The 15,197-nt window shown below is 38.1% G+C and overlaps 1 protein-coding gene across 1 annotated transcript; it reads left to right on the forward strand.

The window, feature by feature from the left end:
- Nucleotides 1-3,282: 3,282 nt before the first annotated feature.
- Nucleotides 3,283-12,851, forward strand: LOC116254168 (vacuolar-sorting receptor 1-like). The gene is made up of 12 exons (XM_031629345.2): nucleotides 3,283-3,894; nucleotides 7,025-7,717; nucleotides 7,829-7,917; nucleotides 8,077-8,146; nucleotides 8,287-8,370; nucleotides 8,492-8,568; nucleotides 8,656-8,737; nucleotides 9,955-10,037; nucleotides 10,111-10,177; nucleotides 10,271-10,399; nucleotides 11,191-11,297; nucleotides 12,530-12,851. The coding sequence occupies exons 1-12, from the start codon at nucleotides 3,507-3,509 to the stop codon at nucleotides 12,626-12,628; spliced, it is 1,968 nt and encodes a 655-aa protein (XP_031485205.1). The 5' UTR covers nucleotides 3,283-3,506; the 3' UTR covers nucleotides 12,629-12,851.
- Nucleotides 12,852-15,197: the final 2,346 nt, after the last annotated feature.

Genomic DNA, 15,197 nt, shown 5'->3' on the forward strand with positions numbered 1-15,197 from the left:
AGGTTGGTAAAACACTAATTCAATGTTTTTACGGAACACATGTGTATCTATAAACAACCAAATATAATACATTAACAAAAAAATGAAACAAACTTTATAAAATTGCCACCACCATGTGACTCCGCCATTGTTTCTAATCAACAATTTGAAAAGAGGGAGAGAGAGCAAAGAGGGATGCCATTGCTGACTGGCAGCCTGAAGGATGTACATCTCTTAAGCGAATGAATCACTGAGTTTTTTTCTTTACAAAATGAATTGATAGTCTTGCACCATAACGTCAGCTGTGGCGCTTGGTTCAATTCATATTTATGGTAACATAGAACTTGGCACGTGCCTACCTACCTCAATTTTGGGAGAGCAAGAGTGTGCACATCACTTCAAAAGCCAAGAGTGTATACAAAAGGTGAAGTACATCAAGAGAGAGAGAGAGAGGTAAGAACTTGCAATGAGTTGTTGTATTTGTTTGTAAACATAATTCATCATTGAAGATAAAAATTGTTTTCTATTTATATAAGAAGGCTCAATGTAGACACTCAAAGCACGAAATCTCAAACATGACACTGAGTCGAATATATAAATACAGGCAAATGGACACTACACACAAAAGGAAGAATGTAAAGATAAAAGGTGCGTTTGAATGTCACCATCAACAAACTGGTTTTGTGAAAACCTAGTCTTTGAAAACTATGTTCAAAACCCAGTTTTGTGAACTTGGTTTGGGTGTTCGGATGACAAGTGAAAAACATGGTAAAAAAAAAAAAAATATCAATCTTACTTGAAAAGCTTATCCCGCCAAACACTTAGTGTTTTAAGGCAAAACACTTAGTGTTCTAAACAAATCCAGATTATTTTTACAATACATTATTACCTCACGGTTGGAGTAGAGAGGCGGGACCATCGCCCAAAAACGAGGACAAAAGGCATTGAACGGAAACGAACAAAACCACAAACAAATGGTTACTCCTTTACCAACCATTAAACGTAACGTGTTGAGAAGGCGACTGGCGGCTCTTCACACACACGTTGGATGATGGATGAAGGCACGAGGCCGGATCGGAATCGGGTTGTACCTGTCCTTGAGCGGGTTCAGTTTTCGTGAATAATAAATTCGGCTCGCATCGGCCGACCCGCGTCAATTTATTGAATACGATTGGGTCGGGCCACTTGGGCTTTTGGCAGCAGCCCACCATCAACTTTGGATGTCAACCTTTATTTGCAGCCCTTAACTTCATTTTTTAAGAACACAAATTAGGTGTTTCTAAGAAAGCCATTAGAGATGCCACACCAGTTCGATTCCGTGGCCACGTTAGTTGCTCTACTCATAAGAAAATGATTTTCATGATTCTGTATTCTATCTTTTTTAATGTGTTTTTTTTTTTTTAAACTCATCTTTCAATAGTTTTAACTGACTCACATATTATCTTTACATTTGTGGATGTGTTTAGATCTGTCCTTTTCCTTCCCTCACTCTAAACTTTCTCTTTTCCCTCTTCAGCTGAAACACCGTTTGATTGGACTACTGGCAGATTTGGACCGTTTGATTTTAGATCGAACGGTTCATTGACATTGAGAAAAAGTAAGTAATCTTTTATATATATATATATATACACACCGGCCACATAATGTATCACAATGGTAGGACCTAGGGCCCTAGATGATGGTCATGCGCCATCCCATCATTAATAATGTAATAATAGACTCCTTTTAAGAAAAAACAAAAAAAAGTTTGCGGTTTCCTGGAATGCCCAGCCAATGCTAAGGCCTCACCGTTGGTTCAAAAGCCGTTGCCTAAAATGCCAAAGCATTGACAATTGTTATGGCATAGTGACAATTTATTTGTTCATGTTGCCATTTAACGAAATTTGTGTGTATATATGGAGATACGTACAATGTATAAATTCTAAAATATATACAAATTTTGACAACACTATTTAAAAAAAAAAAAGACAACTCTGCTCCACAAGGAAAAAGAGTTCAATTGAGTTTGGCACAACAACACAACACACATTACTGATTATGGGAACCGGATACCATTGCCTCCAACGCCAGTATCGTGCTAATTTGTTGTAGTACATTCGACCGAACTACTTCAAAAAATTCAAATATAAAAACAACTAAGAAAAAGGAATGACATTCGATTGGATTCAGATTTGAGTTCAAAATTAAATAAACGTTTGATTGGATTCGGATTCTAAATTCAGTTTAAAAAAAAAAAATATATCGTATATCAAATATCTATACATTTTGAACGTGCTCTTGGTATATCACAAAGAAGGTTCTGATTCGATTGCCTACTGAAATAGTAATATTTAGGTTCAAAAGTGAAAACACGACTTGGATTGAATCGTGAGTTTAAAAAATGAATTTTGACAAGGCACTACACTTTCTTTTATCTTATCTGTACCCGAATTCGATTTCAAACCCAAACATTTATTTCAAATCCAAATATATAAACGATCGATCAAATATGGTAAAGAGTATCTCCGATCCCCCTTGACATCCCCTATGTACCAGAAAACGACACTGTTAAGCCTTACAATTATTTCAGACATTACCTTATCATTTATAATGATGTTGTTAATTTTTATGAAAAAGGTTATTAATGTTAAAAATCAATGAATATTTTGGATCATTACAAAAAAGAACAAGGTCATTGTTCCACTTTAAAAAATCGATAAAAATTTCCTTAATTTCGTATTTGTTTGACTGGTACAAACTACAAACTTATTTACTATTATTTTTTTTTCATACAAAAACAAATAATAAACCAATTGACACCAAGTTAAGCTGAACTCTTGGCGGAAAAGGGTTACACCCTTGCAACGATGATTGGTTAACCTCCGGATCACTGAATCTAAAAAAAAACTGACGACTAAAATTTACCCCTTTGTATCAAAAAAGAAAATCACAACAGCATTTAAAAAAAATATTTTCCAACTTTCCTATTTTTTAATTTTCAAAATATATTTTTTAATTGATTCACTAATTAATTTAACTGAATCGCTAATCGGACTGATCGAGCGAATAGACAATTATGCCCCTCGAGAAATTCTAATACCAGGAATGCTATTTTGTCCTTTTCCTTTGCTGAGAGCGAGATTGGCTTGACGCTTGCGTACAGTAGCTTATTACTAGGTAACAGTATTGACATTTTCGTCGACGCCGAACAAAGGGTTCAGTAAATTTCTGATAAGCTTCACAATGGAGAGCTAAATCGGACTGGGCTCCTCCTTTTTATCTGATATCGCCATCTCTGGCATTGTTACAGTGACACGTAGAGAGAGAAAGGGAGGAGTCTCGGTGAGCGGAAACACGCACTTAGGAAAGAGAGGGGAAATCCGTGCAACTTGAGGAGAGAGAGTCCTGGTGCTTCTAGAGGTTGTGTGAAGCATCTGCTCTCTTGTGTTTTTGGTTCTCCAAGCAAACAATCTTTCCTTCGGCACGAAGAGAAAAGCGAACACAGGAGTTCGTTGACGTTGGGGAAAGATAAATATATACACATATATATGGCGGGGTTGGGGGGAAGAGAGAGAGAGAGAGGAATGCATCAAAGTGGGGGAAGGTGGGAATTCGTTGGCATTTCCAGAGAGAGAAAGATGAGGCAGATACTGGGTAGTTTGATATGGGTGGTGTTCTTGATGGTCGGTAACCCCGTCCATGGGAGGTTCGTGGTGGAGAAGAACAGCCTGAGAGTGACCTCTCCCGACTACTTGAAGGACGTGTACGAGTGCGCGATCGGCAATTTCGGGGTGCCCCAATATGGTGGAACCATGGTAGGCATCGTCGCTTACCCCCACGCGAACCAGAAGGCATGTAAAACATTCGATGATGCTGGTATCTCCTTTAAGACGAAGCCTGGCGGGCTCCCAACCTTTGTGCTCATCGACAGAGGAGGTAGTAAACTATTTGTTCTCGCCTATGAAATTTTTGTTGGTAGGTTTTGGTTGATATCTTTTTTGGGCGTTTTGAGTCCTGACCTTAAATGTGTTTTATATGGTATCCCTGATCTGTTCGGTCGCTTGTTGGGTCTTTGGAGTTGGTGGGTTGGCTTCGTTTTCTAAGGCAGTTCTTGAATTTTTTACCATGTTTGATCTTGTATCTGATTCATGCCCACTCTCTCTTCTCTCTCTCTGTGTGGTTATTTTTGTTTTGGTTTGGTTGAATATACTGATGAAATGGTCTGAGCTGCTAGTTTCGATCTGTTTTTTTGGGACAAACCGAAGTTTAACCTAGAAAGTAATTCTAAATTAAAGATTGACTGGACAGAGGACGGCAAGGTGGGGAGGGAAGATATCTGATCCTGACAATAGATTGATTTTTCCATATGCCTTCGTAAAGTCGTGTTATTTCTCCTAGTTCTTTGAATATAAAAGAACCACTGGAGAGACAAGGTGAAGAGTGGGGAGAGGGATTTGAGAAGCATTTCCCTCCTATATGCAAACCGCAAGATGGAAAAACAACCTTTCATAAACTTGATATTCTCGTTAGGTTGCTAGACTTATGCCGGAGTGTGATGGTGGAAGAAGCCATGGCAAATCGGGGATACTTGCGTCTGTTACCGATTCTGTCAAGAAACTAATTTGACGCAGCTCAGTTTGGGATCTCCGGCGTTTTTACCAGCTGTTGTATTTGGCAGTTGGTTCTTCTTGAGTTCCCATACACTGGGAATTGGACTTGGCCTAGTTTGAGTTGTTCAATTGAGTTTTGTATGTTTTTTTCCTTCATTTCCTCTTTGAATTTAAAGTGTCGAGGAGTCATCTTTTCCATCAAAACGAGCAAGATGATAAAAGTACACATACATGCATGCTTTCATAAGATCCATTTTTCCTTTTCTGGTTCATGTTAGGCTAATCTCTGATATGGTGATACGTTAATATTTCTCTTCCAGATTATTGATTTCCTCTAGTCATTTATTCATGATTGCTGATCCATGCCAAGTTTTAGGCCACTAAGTCTCTCTCTCTCTCCCCCTTCCCCCCCTCTATATATTTCGTCTTTTTTGCAAAAGAGCTAAAGAGTTTTGAACCATCCATTTTAAGACATCCTGGTATGGATAGATATACTTGAATGAATATTAAAATATTAAAGTTATAAGCAAAATATGGTAAAAGTATGTCTTACTGATGCCCCGATAGATTTGGTTCTGTCACTGGATTGTGTTTATGTTTGAATACTACCAAGTTCATTGTCCCATGACATGCTACATCTAGGGTCATGCAGCTATCCCAAGGAAGATTAGATTTGCCTCATTTGGTCCAACCTGAAACTACAACTTGATTTCATGTCTAAGATGCCAATTCAAATGTTGTTTGGTTTGAGTTATAACTGCTTGTAGAACATAAACACTTTAAGTGTTGAAAATCAAGTTTGGTTTTCCACTTCTTTGATTAGACATAACCTGGACCCATCTAAATGCTACATGGACATATCAATGCAACATAGTAGGTTGAATACCTGTTTTGATCCATTGGAAGCAGTATTATCCGTACGATTACGTACTGTATAGGTTTAGAAAACCTATACGGTACGCTTATGATACATGATATGCTCGTGTATCGTAAGCATATCTCCAGTATCATATGATACTGGCGATATACCGACATATCATACAATATGGGAAAAAACATAAAAAGGGCCCGACGGCTCCTTTCTGCGTTATGTTTTAAAGACTCTACGCTCCTCTCTCTCTCTCTCTTCTTGTTTCTGCCCACTTATATAAAAAATCACTAAGGATTTATCGATTTGGGAGAGTCTACTAGCCGATGAAGAAGCTTTCTCGTAGTGGGAATGGTGGGCTGACGAGAGGAATGGAAGTGATTGACACGGGAGCTCCTCTAAGTGTTCCAGTCGGTGGAGCCACTCTAGGACGAATTTTCAATGTTCTTAAAGAGGGTTTTTGGTTTCTAACACCAAGAAGGTAAAACTCCAAGTCCTAAGGGGCTAAGACTCCAAGTCCTCAGCCTCTAAGTCCTAAGATTCTATGAAATTTTCAAGTTTAAAATTGTGATGGATGCTTATGATGTTATTTTGAATATCTGATTTCTTATTTTTTAATGTGCTGTTGATATACATGAATGTTTCTTTAAATACATTTTTCTTGATTTTTTCTGATTTTTATGGATTTTTTGTGATTTTCTCCATTTGTTCAGATTTTTAATCTTTTTTAGAAATTAAAAAATTAATTTTACGATACGCTGTGTTATGTTTGCGGTACGTTACAATACGGCGTATATAGGTCGGCCCGACTGATACGCGTTACGCTACGCCTTTTACAACATTGATTGGAAGCCTAGATAGAGGGAAGGTCCCAAGATTAGGTTTGCCTTTTTTGGTCCAATCCAAATTAACAACTCAAGATACTGATTTAAACATATATTCATAACCTCATTTCAACATCAACTGGGATCCAATTTGAATTAGAGTTATAGTTGTTTCTTGAATGCAAACACTTTAGTTTTGTTGACAATTGAGTTTGGGCTCCCCATCTCTTTGACTGGAGATATCCTTGACTCCCATCTAAATGTGTTGCGAACATATCAGATGCATCACAATGGGTTGAATATCCTATCTGGTCCATTGGCAGCTTAGACAGAGCAAAGGGGCCAACCTTGTATATCCGGTGAACATGTGACAATGACCAAAAGTTTGACAAGTTCAAATTTTCTGCAGAATTCAAGCAAAGCGATAAGTGTCCGTCAAGTTAGTCCATGTGAAACTCAAGATGTGGCTGAAGCTTGGTTTCTCTCTTAACAAATTCAATGTCATTCCTTAATCTTGGGTTAATAGATTAACAAATTGAATGTATAGGACAAGACAATGATAAGTAATTTAATATTGTGATCAACTTTTATGATCTCCCTCTGTTGGGGGTGGGGGGTTGTGTGTACATGGATAGTGTCTGTTCTTTCTTTTTCCATCTTATACATTTTGAATTTCTTTGATGCCAATAGCACTTTAGAAGTGGATGTGCATTGTTTTTTTAAGATCCACTTCTGATTATTGTAAAAAAAAAAATTGCTTTCAGACTGCTACTTTACATTGAAGGCTTGGAATGCACAGAAAGCTGGAGCAGCTGCTATATTGGTTGCTGATGACAAGGTTGAGCCTTTGATAACTATGGACACCCCTGAAGAAGAAAATGCAGGGGCAAGTTACTTGGAAAACATAACTATTCCCTCTGCACTCATCAGCAAGGGTTTTGGTGATAGCCTCAAGAAAGCTCTAGGGAATGGTGAAATGGTCAACATTAATCTAGACTGGAGGGAGTCACTTCCGCATCCTGATGAACGTGTTGAGTATGAATTTTGGACAAACAGCAATGATGAGTGCGGACCGAAATGTGACAGTCAGATTGAATTTGTAAAAAATTTTAAGGGTGCTGCTCAGATACTTGAGAAAAAAGGCTATACCCAATTCACACCTCATTACATTACTTGGTACTGCCCTGAAGCATTTATTTTGAGCAAACAGTGCAAATCTCAGTGCATTAACCATGGTAGATATTGTGCTCCGGATCCAGAACAAGACTTCAGTCGAGGTTATGATGGAAAAGATGTTGTGGTTCAAAACCTAAGACAGGCTTGTGTTTTCAAAATTGCCAATCAAAGTAACAAGCCTTGGCTGTGGTGGGATTATGTGACGGATTTTGCAATCAGATGCCCAATGAAAGAGAAGAAATATAACAAGGAGTGTGCCGATAAAGTCATTACATCCCTTGGTACGTTTTGCATGCTAGCTGTTAAAGGACCACTAGTACGAAGTTGACATTGAGTTGGGTGGATCTTGATGTATCTTCAACAATGTCGTAATTTGTTGAAATTCTTAACAGGTTTGGATGTTAAGGAGATAGATAAATGCATTGGAGATACTGAAGCAGATGTTGAGAATCCCGTTCTTAAGGCAGAGCAGGATGCACAAGTGAGCAGAAACTTACTGTTTCCTTGACAATTCCTTTTTCCTGGTTACTCTTTGTAAACCTGTAATATGTTTCAGTTGGTTTATTTATTGTTTCTCTCTCATTCTCATACCTGACAATGAACATCTGTGTGCCACTTGTTTGTTCTTTATTTTGATCAGATTGGGAAAGGTGATAGAGGAGATGTAACTATTTTGCCCACTCTTGTCATTAACAACAGGCAATATAGAGGTAAACACCTGGGTAACATCTTTATCAATTGTTTAATCTCTCGCTGTGTTTAAACATTTAAGCCAGTTCTTGTTTTAATCCATCAAGGTGTTCATTTTCACATTTAAACTTTATATCGGTTTCTCTTGCCTTTTTGTTAGGAAAATTGGACAAATCTGCAGTGTTGAAAGCTATATGTGCTGGTTTCCAGGAGACCACTGAGCCAGCTGTTTGTCTGAGTGATGGTATACTTGATTTTTTTTGCATTTTTTTTGTTTTGATTTTGGTAAACAATATTTTTGTTTTATGACAGACTATTGCCCTTTCAATAGCTGTTAATTTGCTCATTTCCCCTTACTTTATCAGAGATTGAAACAAATGAATGCCTGGATAAAAATGGTGGTTGCTGGGAGGATAAGGCTGCAAATGTTACTGCTTGCAAGGTACATTGCGGTTATAGCAAACACATCAACATGTCTTTTTCTTAAGTATGTCCAATTGATTGATATTTTGTACTTGTTTTATTGAAGGATACATTCAGAGGAAGGGTATGTGAATGTCCAGTTGTGAATGGCGTGAAGTTTGTGGGGGATGGGTACACTCATTGTGAAGGTAAAGCCTCTGATTTTAAGTGGTTTTGTACTCTAAGATAAAAGGATTTATAGTACTTCTGGTAGATCTGGTGGAGTTAGATGTTGTTCACAGAAAGCAATGTTTGTCTTGTGATTGGTCGATCTGTTGTAATCACTAGTTAATTTTCCGGGTGGATGGTGTACTTGTTTACTTGCCAAAAGATTTAAATTCATACACACAGGTGTATGGTGCTTACATATTCATGGTATGGTGTGTGCGTGCTTGCTTAGGGTTGCTAATCAAACTGAGCAGTGCATGGCTCAGGTTGGTTTGGCTTGCTTTAAGCTCACTAATGGTCAACAAGGAGGTTCAGCAAGCTGAGATACAAGCAGTTTTGGTAACTTAAAATGAGTCAGCGACAAAAGTGAGATTTTGCCTTGACAGTCTCCAACTGAGCCAATTTAAAACAGTGTAAAAGGTGCTAAGAAAGTGTTTTACTGTTAGGATACACGGAGAGAAGTAAATAGGTGAAATCTGGTTCAGTTCATTTTATACCAAATCAGGCTATATGTATCTTACAATAATCAGATTTTCATTTGGAGTTGGAGCCAGATGCAAAAGCAGCCCAGCCAAGAATGGTAATTGGAATAGTACATCTTTGGGGAATTTCCAATAAACAAGCTAAGTTCTTGTCATTTGGCTCATCTAAGCTTGTAAGTGCTCATTTGAACTTGTAAAATGTGCTCAGTAAGTCTTTGAATATGAACTACAGGTGCTTTGTCATATATGCTCATTAGCCCTATATCTGGAAAATAAACAGTTAGTGCAGGAAAACTTGTAGAAGTGTGGGCTCGGTGAGGTTTTAGTTCAAAAGTTTACTACAGTCATAAAAGATTGTAGATCACTCAAGTGAGCTAGGTGAAGAGGTAAACAATCAGAGCCTGAATAGCTGCATCTTTTTCTACTTGATTTTCTTAGCGGGTGTTCTCTGTGTGGATGTGTGATCCTAGATACATGACATGCAAGGAGGGCAAGTGCCTGAATCTCATGGTTCTTGCAAACCTCTGTCTAAGTGAACTAGGTCAGGATGTAAACAAGCAGAATCTGTACAGTTTGCGTTTCATCTGCTCAGTGTTTTTAATAAATGCTTTTTGTGTAAGTATGTGTTTGCATACATTCATGCACATGTATGAGGGTAACTGCATGTGTGCACTTGCATGTACAGACTTTCATTGACTGCACATTGATTTTTACAGCTTCTGGAGCTGGACGTTGTGCAATTAATAATGGTGGTTGTTGGAAGAAAACACAAGATGGGGTCACATACTCTGCTTGTCTGGTAAATGTTTTCATATTTTGGTTCGCTTCCTAGGGACTGCATTCTCAAGTTATCAACATTCTCCATCATGCAGGAAAGCGAACCTAAGGGCTGTAAGTGTCCCCCTGGATTTAGAGGTGATGGTGTGAAGTCATGTGAAGGTACTTATTTAACTTATTACTAGCATCTCTTTTAACCTTTCTGTGGTACTCTAGAGCTGTCTATCCATTTATGTAATTAATTGTGTTCTTCAGATGTGGATGAGTGTAAGGAGAAGCTTGCCTGCCAATGCTCTGAATGCAAGTGCAAGAATACATGGGGAAGTTATGAATGTAGCTGTAGTGGTGATCTTTTGTACATGAAAGAACATGATGCTTGTATAAGTAAGCCCATCTAACAACTTACTCTTCTTTTTCATTTGCATTTAAAAGCATTTTCTGCCTTTTTTTATGCTAGAAGAACTCTTGGATTCTGTCGTGCTTATTCCCCAAATGAAATAATTTAATCAATTTTTTACCCTTTGTTCATGTGGGAATATCAATGCAAATTCCTTAGGTATCTTTGTTGATGTTTTCTTTCAGTTATAACAATTTTGGTTTCTCTTGGTCTTTTTAAAGTTCACTGAGCTTTGCTAAGGACTAATTTCTTTAGTAATATTCTGCCTGCTGAGTATTCGGACAACATTGTTCTTTAAAAATTGAATGCAGCAATTCCATTAAGCATAATAACAGGTGGAAACGTAGATGCAAATGATGTTTTGTTCATTACCTTTTGTTCCTCAAGATTTTCAGGTGTGGGGTATTGTTTACTGGAACTTTTAATGCCCTTTTTTCATTGTGTCAGGTGGTTTTATTTAGTAGCTTTTTGGTGTGTTATGGTGGCAGGTTTGATTAATGCATTAAGTCATTTTTATTGGTTAAATTTTTATTGATTCTAAATTAAAAAAGGAAGATATGAACGGTTCAAGGTTGCCTTTTCTGAATGTAGTGCTTTGCATATTCCAAACATCACTACAGCATGAGGTTAAATTACTCTCTAGTTCCGTGACTTAGATATGCTGTTTATTTGTTGTTCCTGGAAGCATGTATTTAATTCTTAATGTGGTCTCTGAAAGTCAGAATTTCTGTTGATTTCTCAGTTTCTATCTTTCCTAATTCTTTGGTATATGGTTCAGGCAAGAAACCTGCATCAAAAGTTGGTTGGAGCTTTATGTGGATTATTTTTCTTGGCTTTGCTGCAGCTGGCATTGGTGCATATGCTATCTACAAGTATAGGATCAGGGTAAGTCTTTTCCTTTAGATATATTTTCTCTTTGTTGGGAGGATGTGGATGTATTTATCATTCATGCAATGGTTCATGATTGATACATTCATGTGAGGAGAATGTACGTGGTCCCAAGTGCATATTTCATGAGGCATCAGGTAACCTGGTCATAATTTAGTTGCAACTTACAACCTCTAGCTAGCATCTATTAGGTTGTCCGGAGCTTCGTTTTTTCAGTGAAATTATGAACTCCTACTTTTACATAATATATAAACTTAAGGGAAAAGCAGACTATTTTTTGGAAATTTTTTTATTTAGAGGATGTAAAAAACATGAAGCCTTTATATGATGAAGGGAATCAGTAGGTTGGACGGGCAAAGTCTGCCACATCTTTGTCACAGAGCTGCTTTAAACCTTTATTGGCCATTCTTAGTATGGGACTCAACAATTGACCACTTACAGTCCGTAAATATAGAGCTGCTTCAAAATGTAATGTGGGGATGATTCAAAAATGGCCCAAAATATCATATTAGGCTCAATTTAATGCATGCAAATCATATTAGAAATATCTGAAAGTTGGTTTTTCTTTTGGATGCTAGCTTTTGAAATTCAAGTGTACTCACATGTTCAAGTGCTCCTTTACTCTAAAGTGGTTTTTAAGTAAAACATTTCATGGAAGGTTCCATTTGAATTGAAAACTTCTCTTTGGTGTCATCACAAAACTTTACATCATTTTCAGACACTGCTAAGTGGACTTGATGCAAAAATCTACCGAGTCTGGAATCAAGTTTATTGCGATGTTTCTCTGTTTATCTAATAATAGGACTAAGGGCATGTGAGAGAGTTGTCTTGTAGTGCCTGGCTGCAAATATAGAAACAAGTGCATGTGAAAGAGTTGCCTGCCAACTGATGTGTGTGGTTAGGGTTGAGCTGGAGTCTATGATTTCAAAGTTTGGGTGAGTTATGCTAAACGAGAAATAATCTTTTTAGGCACTTGAACTCTTTCAGATATAATGGTAGCTTAGTAATGTTGTGCAATTATGGGCGGTAGAGGTTCCAGAAGCTGATGAAGTTGATGCGTCTACGTTAACTATTAATTTCTTGCTTGTGCTCTGATTTTTTTGAAAAATGATATACCCACACCCTGCACCTGTGTGACATGGCAATGCATGTATGCTAAAAGTTACATTGCCACCCTATTTATGTGACAAAACTTATGATTATTTTTGTTTCTCATCTTGCTTTTTCAGAGGTACATGGACTCAGAGATCCGTGCAATCATGGCTCAGTACATGCCCTTGGACAATCAAGCAGAGACAGGTCCAAATCATATTCGCGGTGACATCTGATTTGGTCAACAAAAGTTCGTATCCTTATACTAGCTCAACTGGGAATAACCCATGTTTTTTATGGGAATCCTTTCCCAAGTTGGTGTTGCTGCCACTGTTACTGCTGTACATGAGCACACGTGGTAGATCCTTTTTGTTTATTTCTTGCCTTGTATATCCGATGAAGACCTTTCTATCTTCAAATTCTCTTCTCACTTAATTATCAAAGTTGAATTGTTACTTATGGCATGCTTTCCTTGTTCATCTCCCTCGCTACGGATGCTTTAATTTTACTTGTGAAGACAAAAGGTTCTGGTGTCTGCTGAGTCTGATTCTCAGCCTGGGTAAGCTCCCTTTGGTTATTGATCAGGCTTGAGACTGAGCTGCAGCCTGGGTAAATTGTGTGGTTTCACCCTTTGTGTTATCTGGGTAAAATGTTTCTCTCCCTCGAGCTGAACCAGGAGCTCGAAAGTTTTGCCATTCATAATCTGTCATGTTTCAGGCCTTGGATGTCCGGAGAGATATGAAGAGTTGAACATTTTATTTGAGAGCAGAACATTCAGTTCAAATGCACAAAACATCCTTACGGTTGCTTTTAGCAACGTTGATGGTATCGAATTTCTTGTTTCAGAGTACTATGCGATACTAAGTTTTGGTTGGTGCAAAGGCTGTTGGGCTATTAGTTTGCTTTAAAACAAAAAACAATAAAAGAATTAAAAACATGTAAATGTTTTTTTCTTGGAAAACCAGTATGGTCGAATAACCGGTGTCAAACTTATGATAGGTATGGTACTACAATGAAAACGGCGCCAGTGTAGAGGCGTCCTTTTTACCATTCTCGCGTAAGCTCAATTCGGTAAGAACGAGTGTCCTGAGCCCGTGCAAATGGTTTGGTCAACCTGCTCGTTTTCTGCAGGATGCCATCTTTTTTTTAGGATTTTATCTTTCTTTAGTGTTCTATATTAAGTTCATTTGATGTAGAACTAGAATAGTTTTCAGAAGTCTCGTAAAAATGTTTATTTTATGTTTATTGCTAACATAAAGAATGCAGCCTTAGGTTATTCCAGGTTCTGGCCGTAAGAAAGCTTTCCCTCATTAAATTTTCTCGAAAGCAGAAATTTTGTTTCATCTTGGATGGATTTCCATTCTCAATTTGCTCTTTGAACAGAAATTCTGGTCTATCTGGAATGCATCAGCATTTATGGAATGGGCTACGACTTTAAAGGTTAACAACCCTAGAAGAATGTTGGCCCTCTTATTTCTCTTGCCTTTAGGGTCAGGGTTGTGTTGGAATGTAATAGAGGGTTGTGTTGGAATGTAATAGAGTATTGTAAGCCTTTTATTTGTGTCACTATTTCATAAAGTATCATTCGCGGTAATTGAACATGGAACGTGTTTTTTATATGCTAGTAGGGTCGACCAGGTATATTAAGTTAGATTTCATGTCATTGGCAGGTGTAATGTGTGCATTGTTATTAGATGCACACCCACACGCTGAGTTTATGGGATGGTGCGACTATGATGTGTCGCGTGCCTGATGCACAACTATTTTTCCTTCGTTTGCCGGTCGCCGCCTCATTGCCAAACGCCAATTGTCAAAAGTCTGCTGCTGCTACTCGTCTCTCTACTGCCATCCATCTCCGACAATTGTCTCCCTATGTTCCTTTGTCTTGAGATTACTCTCTCTCTCGCTCTGACATGAGCTGCTTGAGTTCGTCCAACCAGTGCTCCTCATTTCTTCCTTGAAACAACTGCAGTTTCAAGGCCACAATGCCTGGTAACATAGAAGGTATCCTGTGAAGATGGCATGATGCATTACCGACCCTACTGTTTCGGTTTGCCGGTTTCTGGCCATCGCTTCAATTTCGTGGTTTGCATAGACAGCACCGCCGCTAAGTTCATCAATGGTGGCTATTTCACTCATGGGTGGTTGTGGCGTTCTATTCAAGATGGACCTTGCTGATATTATTAATTTGTTACTGCAAGCACCCTTCGACTTGTTTCGGCTTCCAATGACCTGGTTTTGGTGTCGCCTAACGCTAGTTCAGGATTCTTTTGTCACAGGGAATGCTACTGTTTGTCTTAAGGGTGACCGGCGACTAGCCACCTTTTCCCACGTTGTTTTCCATTTTTAACATTATTTTTGTGAATGTTACATACTTGACTTTTTTTTTTTTGTCGTGATACTTATACCATCAAGTGTCACTATGCTATACATCATTTTTATAAACTTACCACATCGTAATCAATGCACTTAACAACATTAGATATATATGTATGTATGGAAGCACTTAACAATACTAAGTATATTTGTATGTGGGCAAACATACATATATGCACATTAACACAATTATATTTTGAGAGTTCCCAACTTTTAATTAGTTTACACAACAAGGTTAAAAAATCATAGCCCAACCGTTCAAAAATTTTTACTTCCAAAGGTGTACTGGGCAAGATTTTCTCCTTAAAAGGGTGAAACGTTGCTGGTCAGGTCAGACTAGCAGCGCGGCTGGTCTATCAACAGGTCAGACTGGTCAGATTCGCGGCTGGTCTATCAACGTTGATGCGACCTACCCATGAACTGCGCCAC

The sequence above is a fragment of the Nymphaea colorata genome, chromosome 5, assembly GCF_008831285.2.
Source record: "Nymphaea colorata isolate Beijing-Zhang1983 chromosome 5, ASM883128v2, whole genome shotgun sequence".
NCBI classification, from domain to species: domain Eukaryota; kingdom Viridiplantae; phylum Streptophyta; class Magnoliopsida; order Nymphaeales; family Nymphaeaceae; genus Nymphaea; species Nymphaea colorata.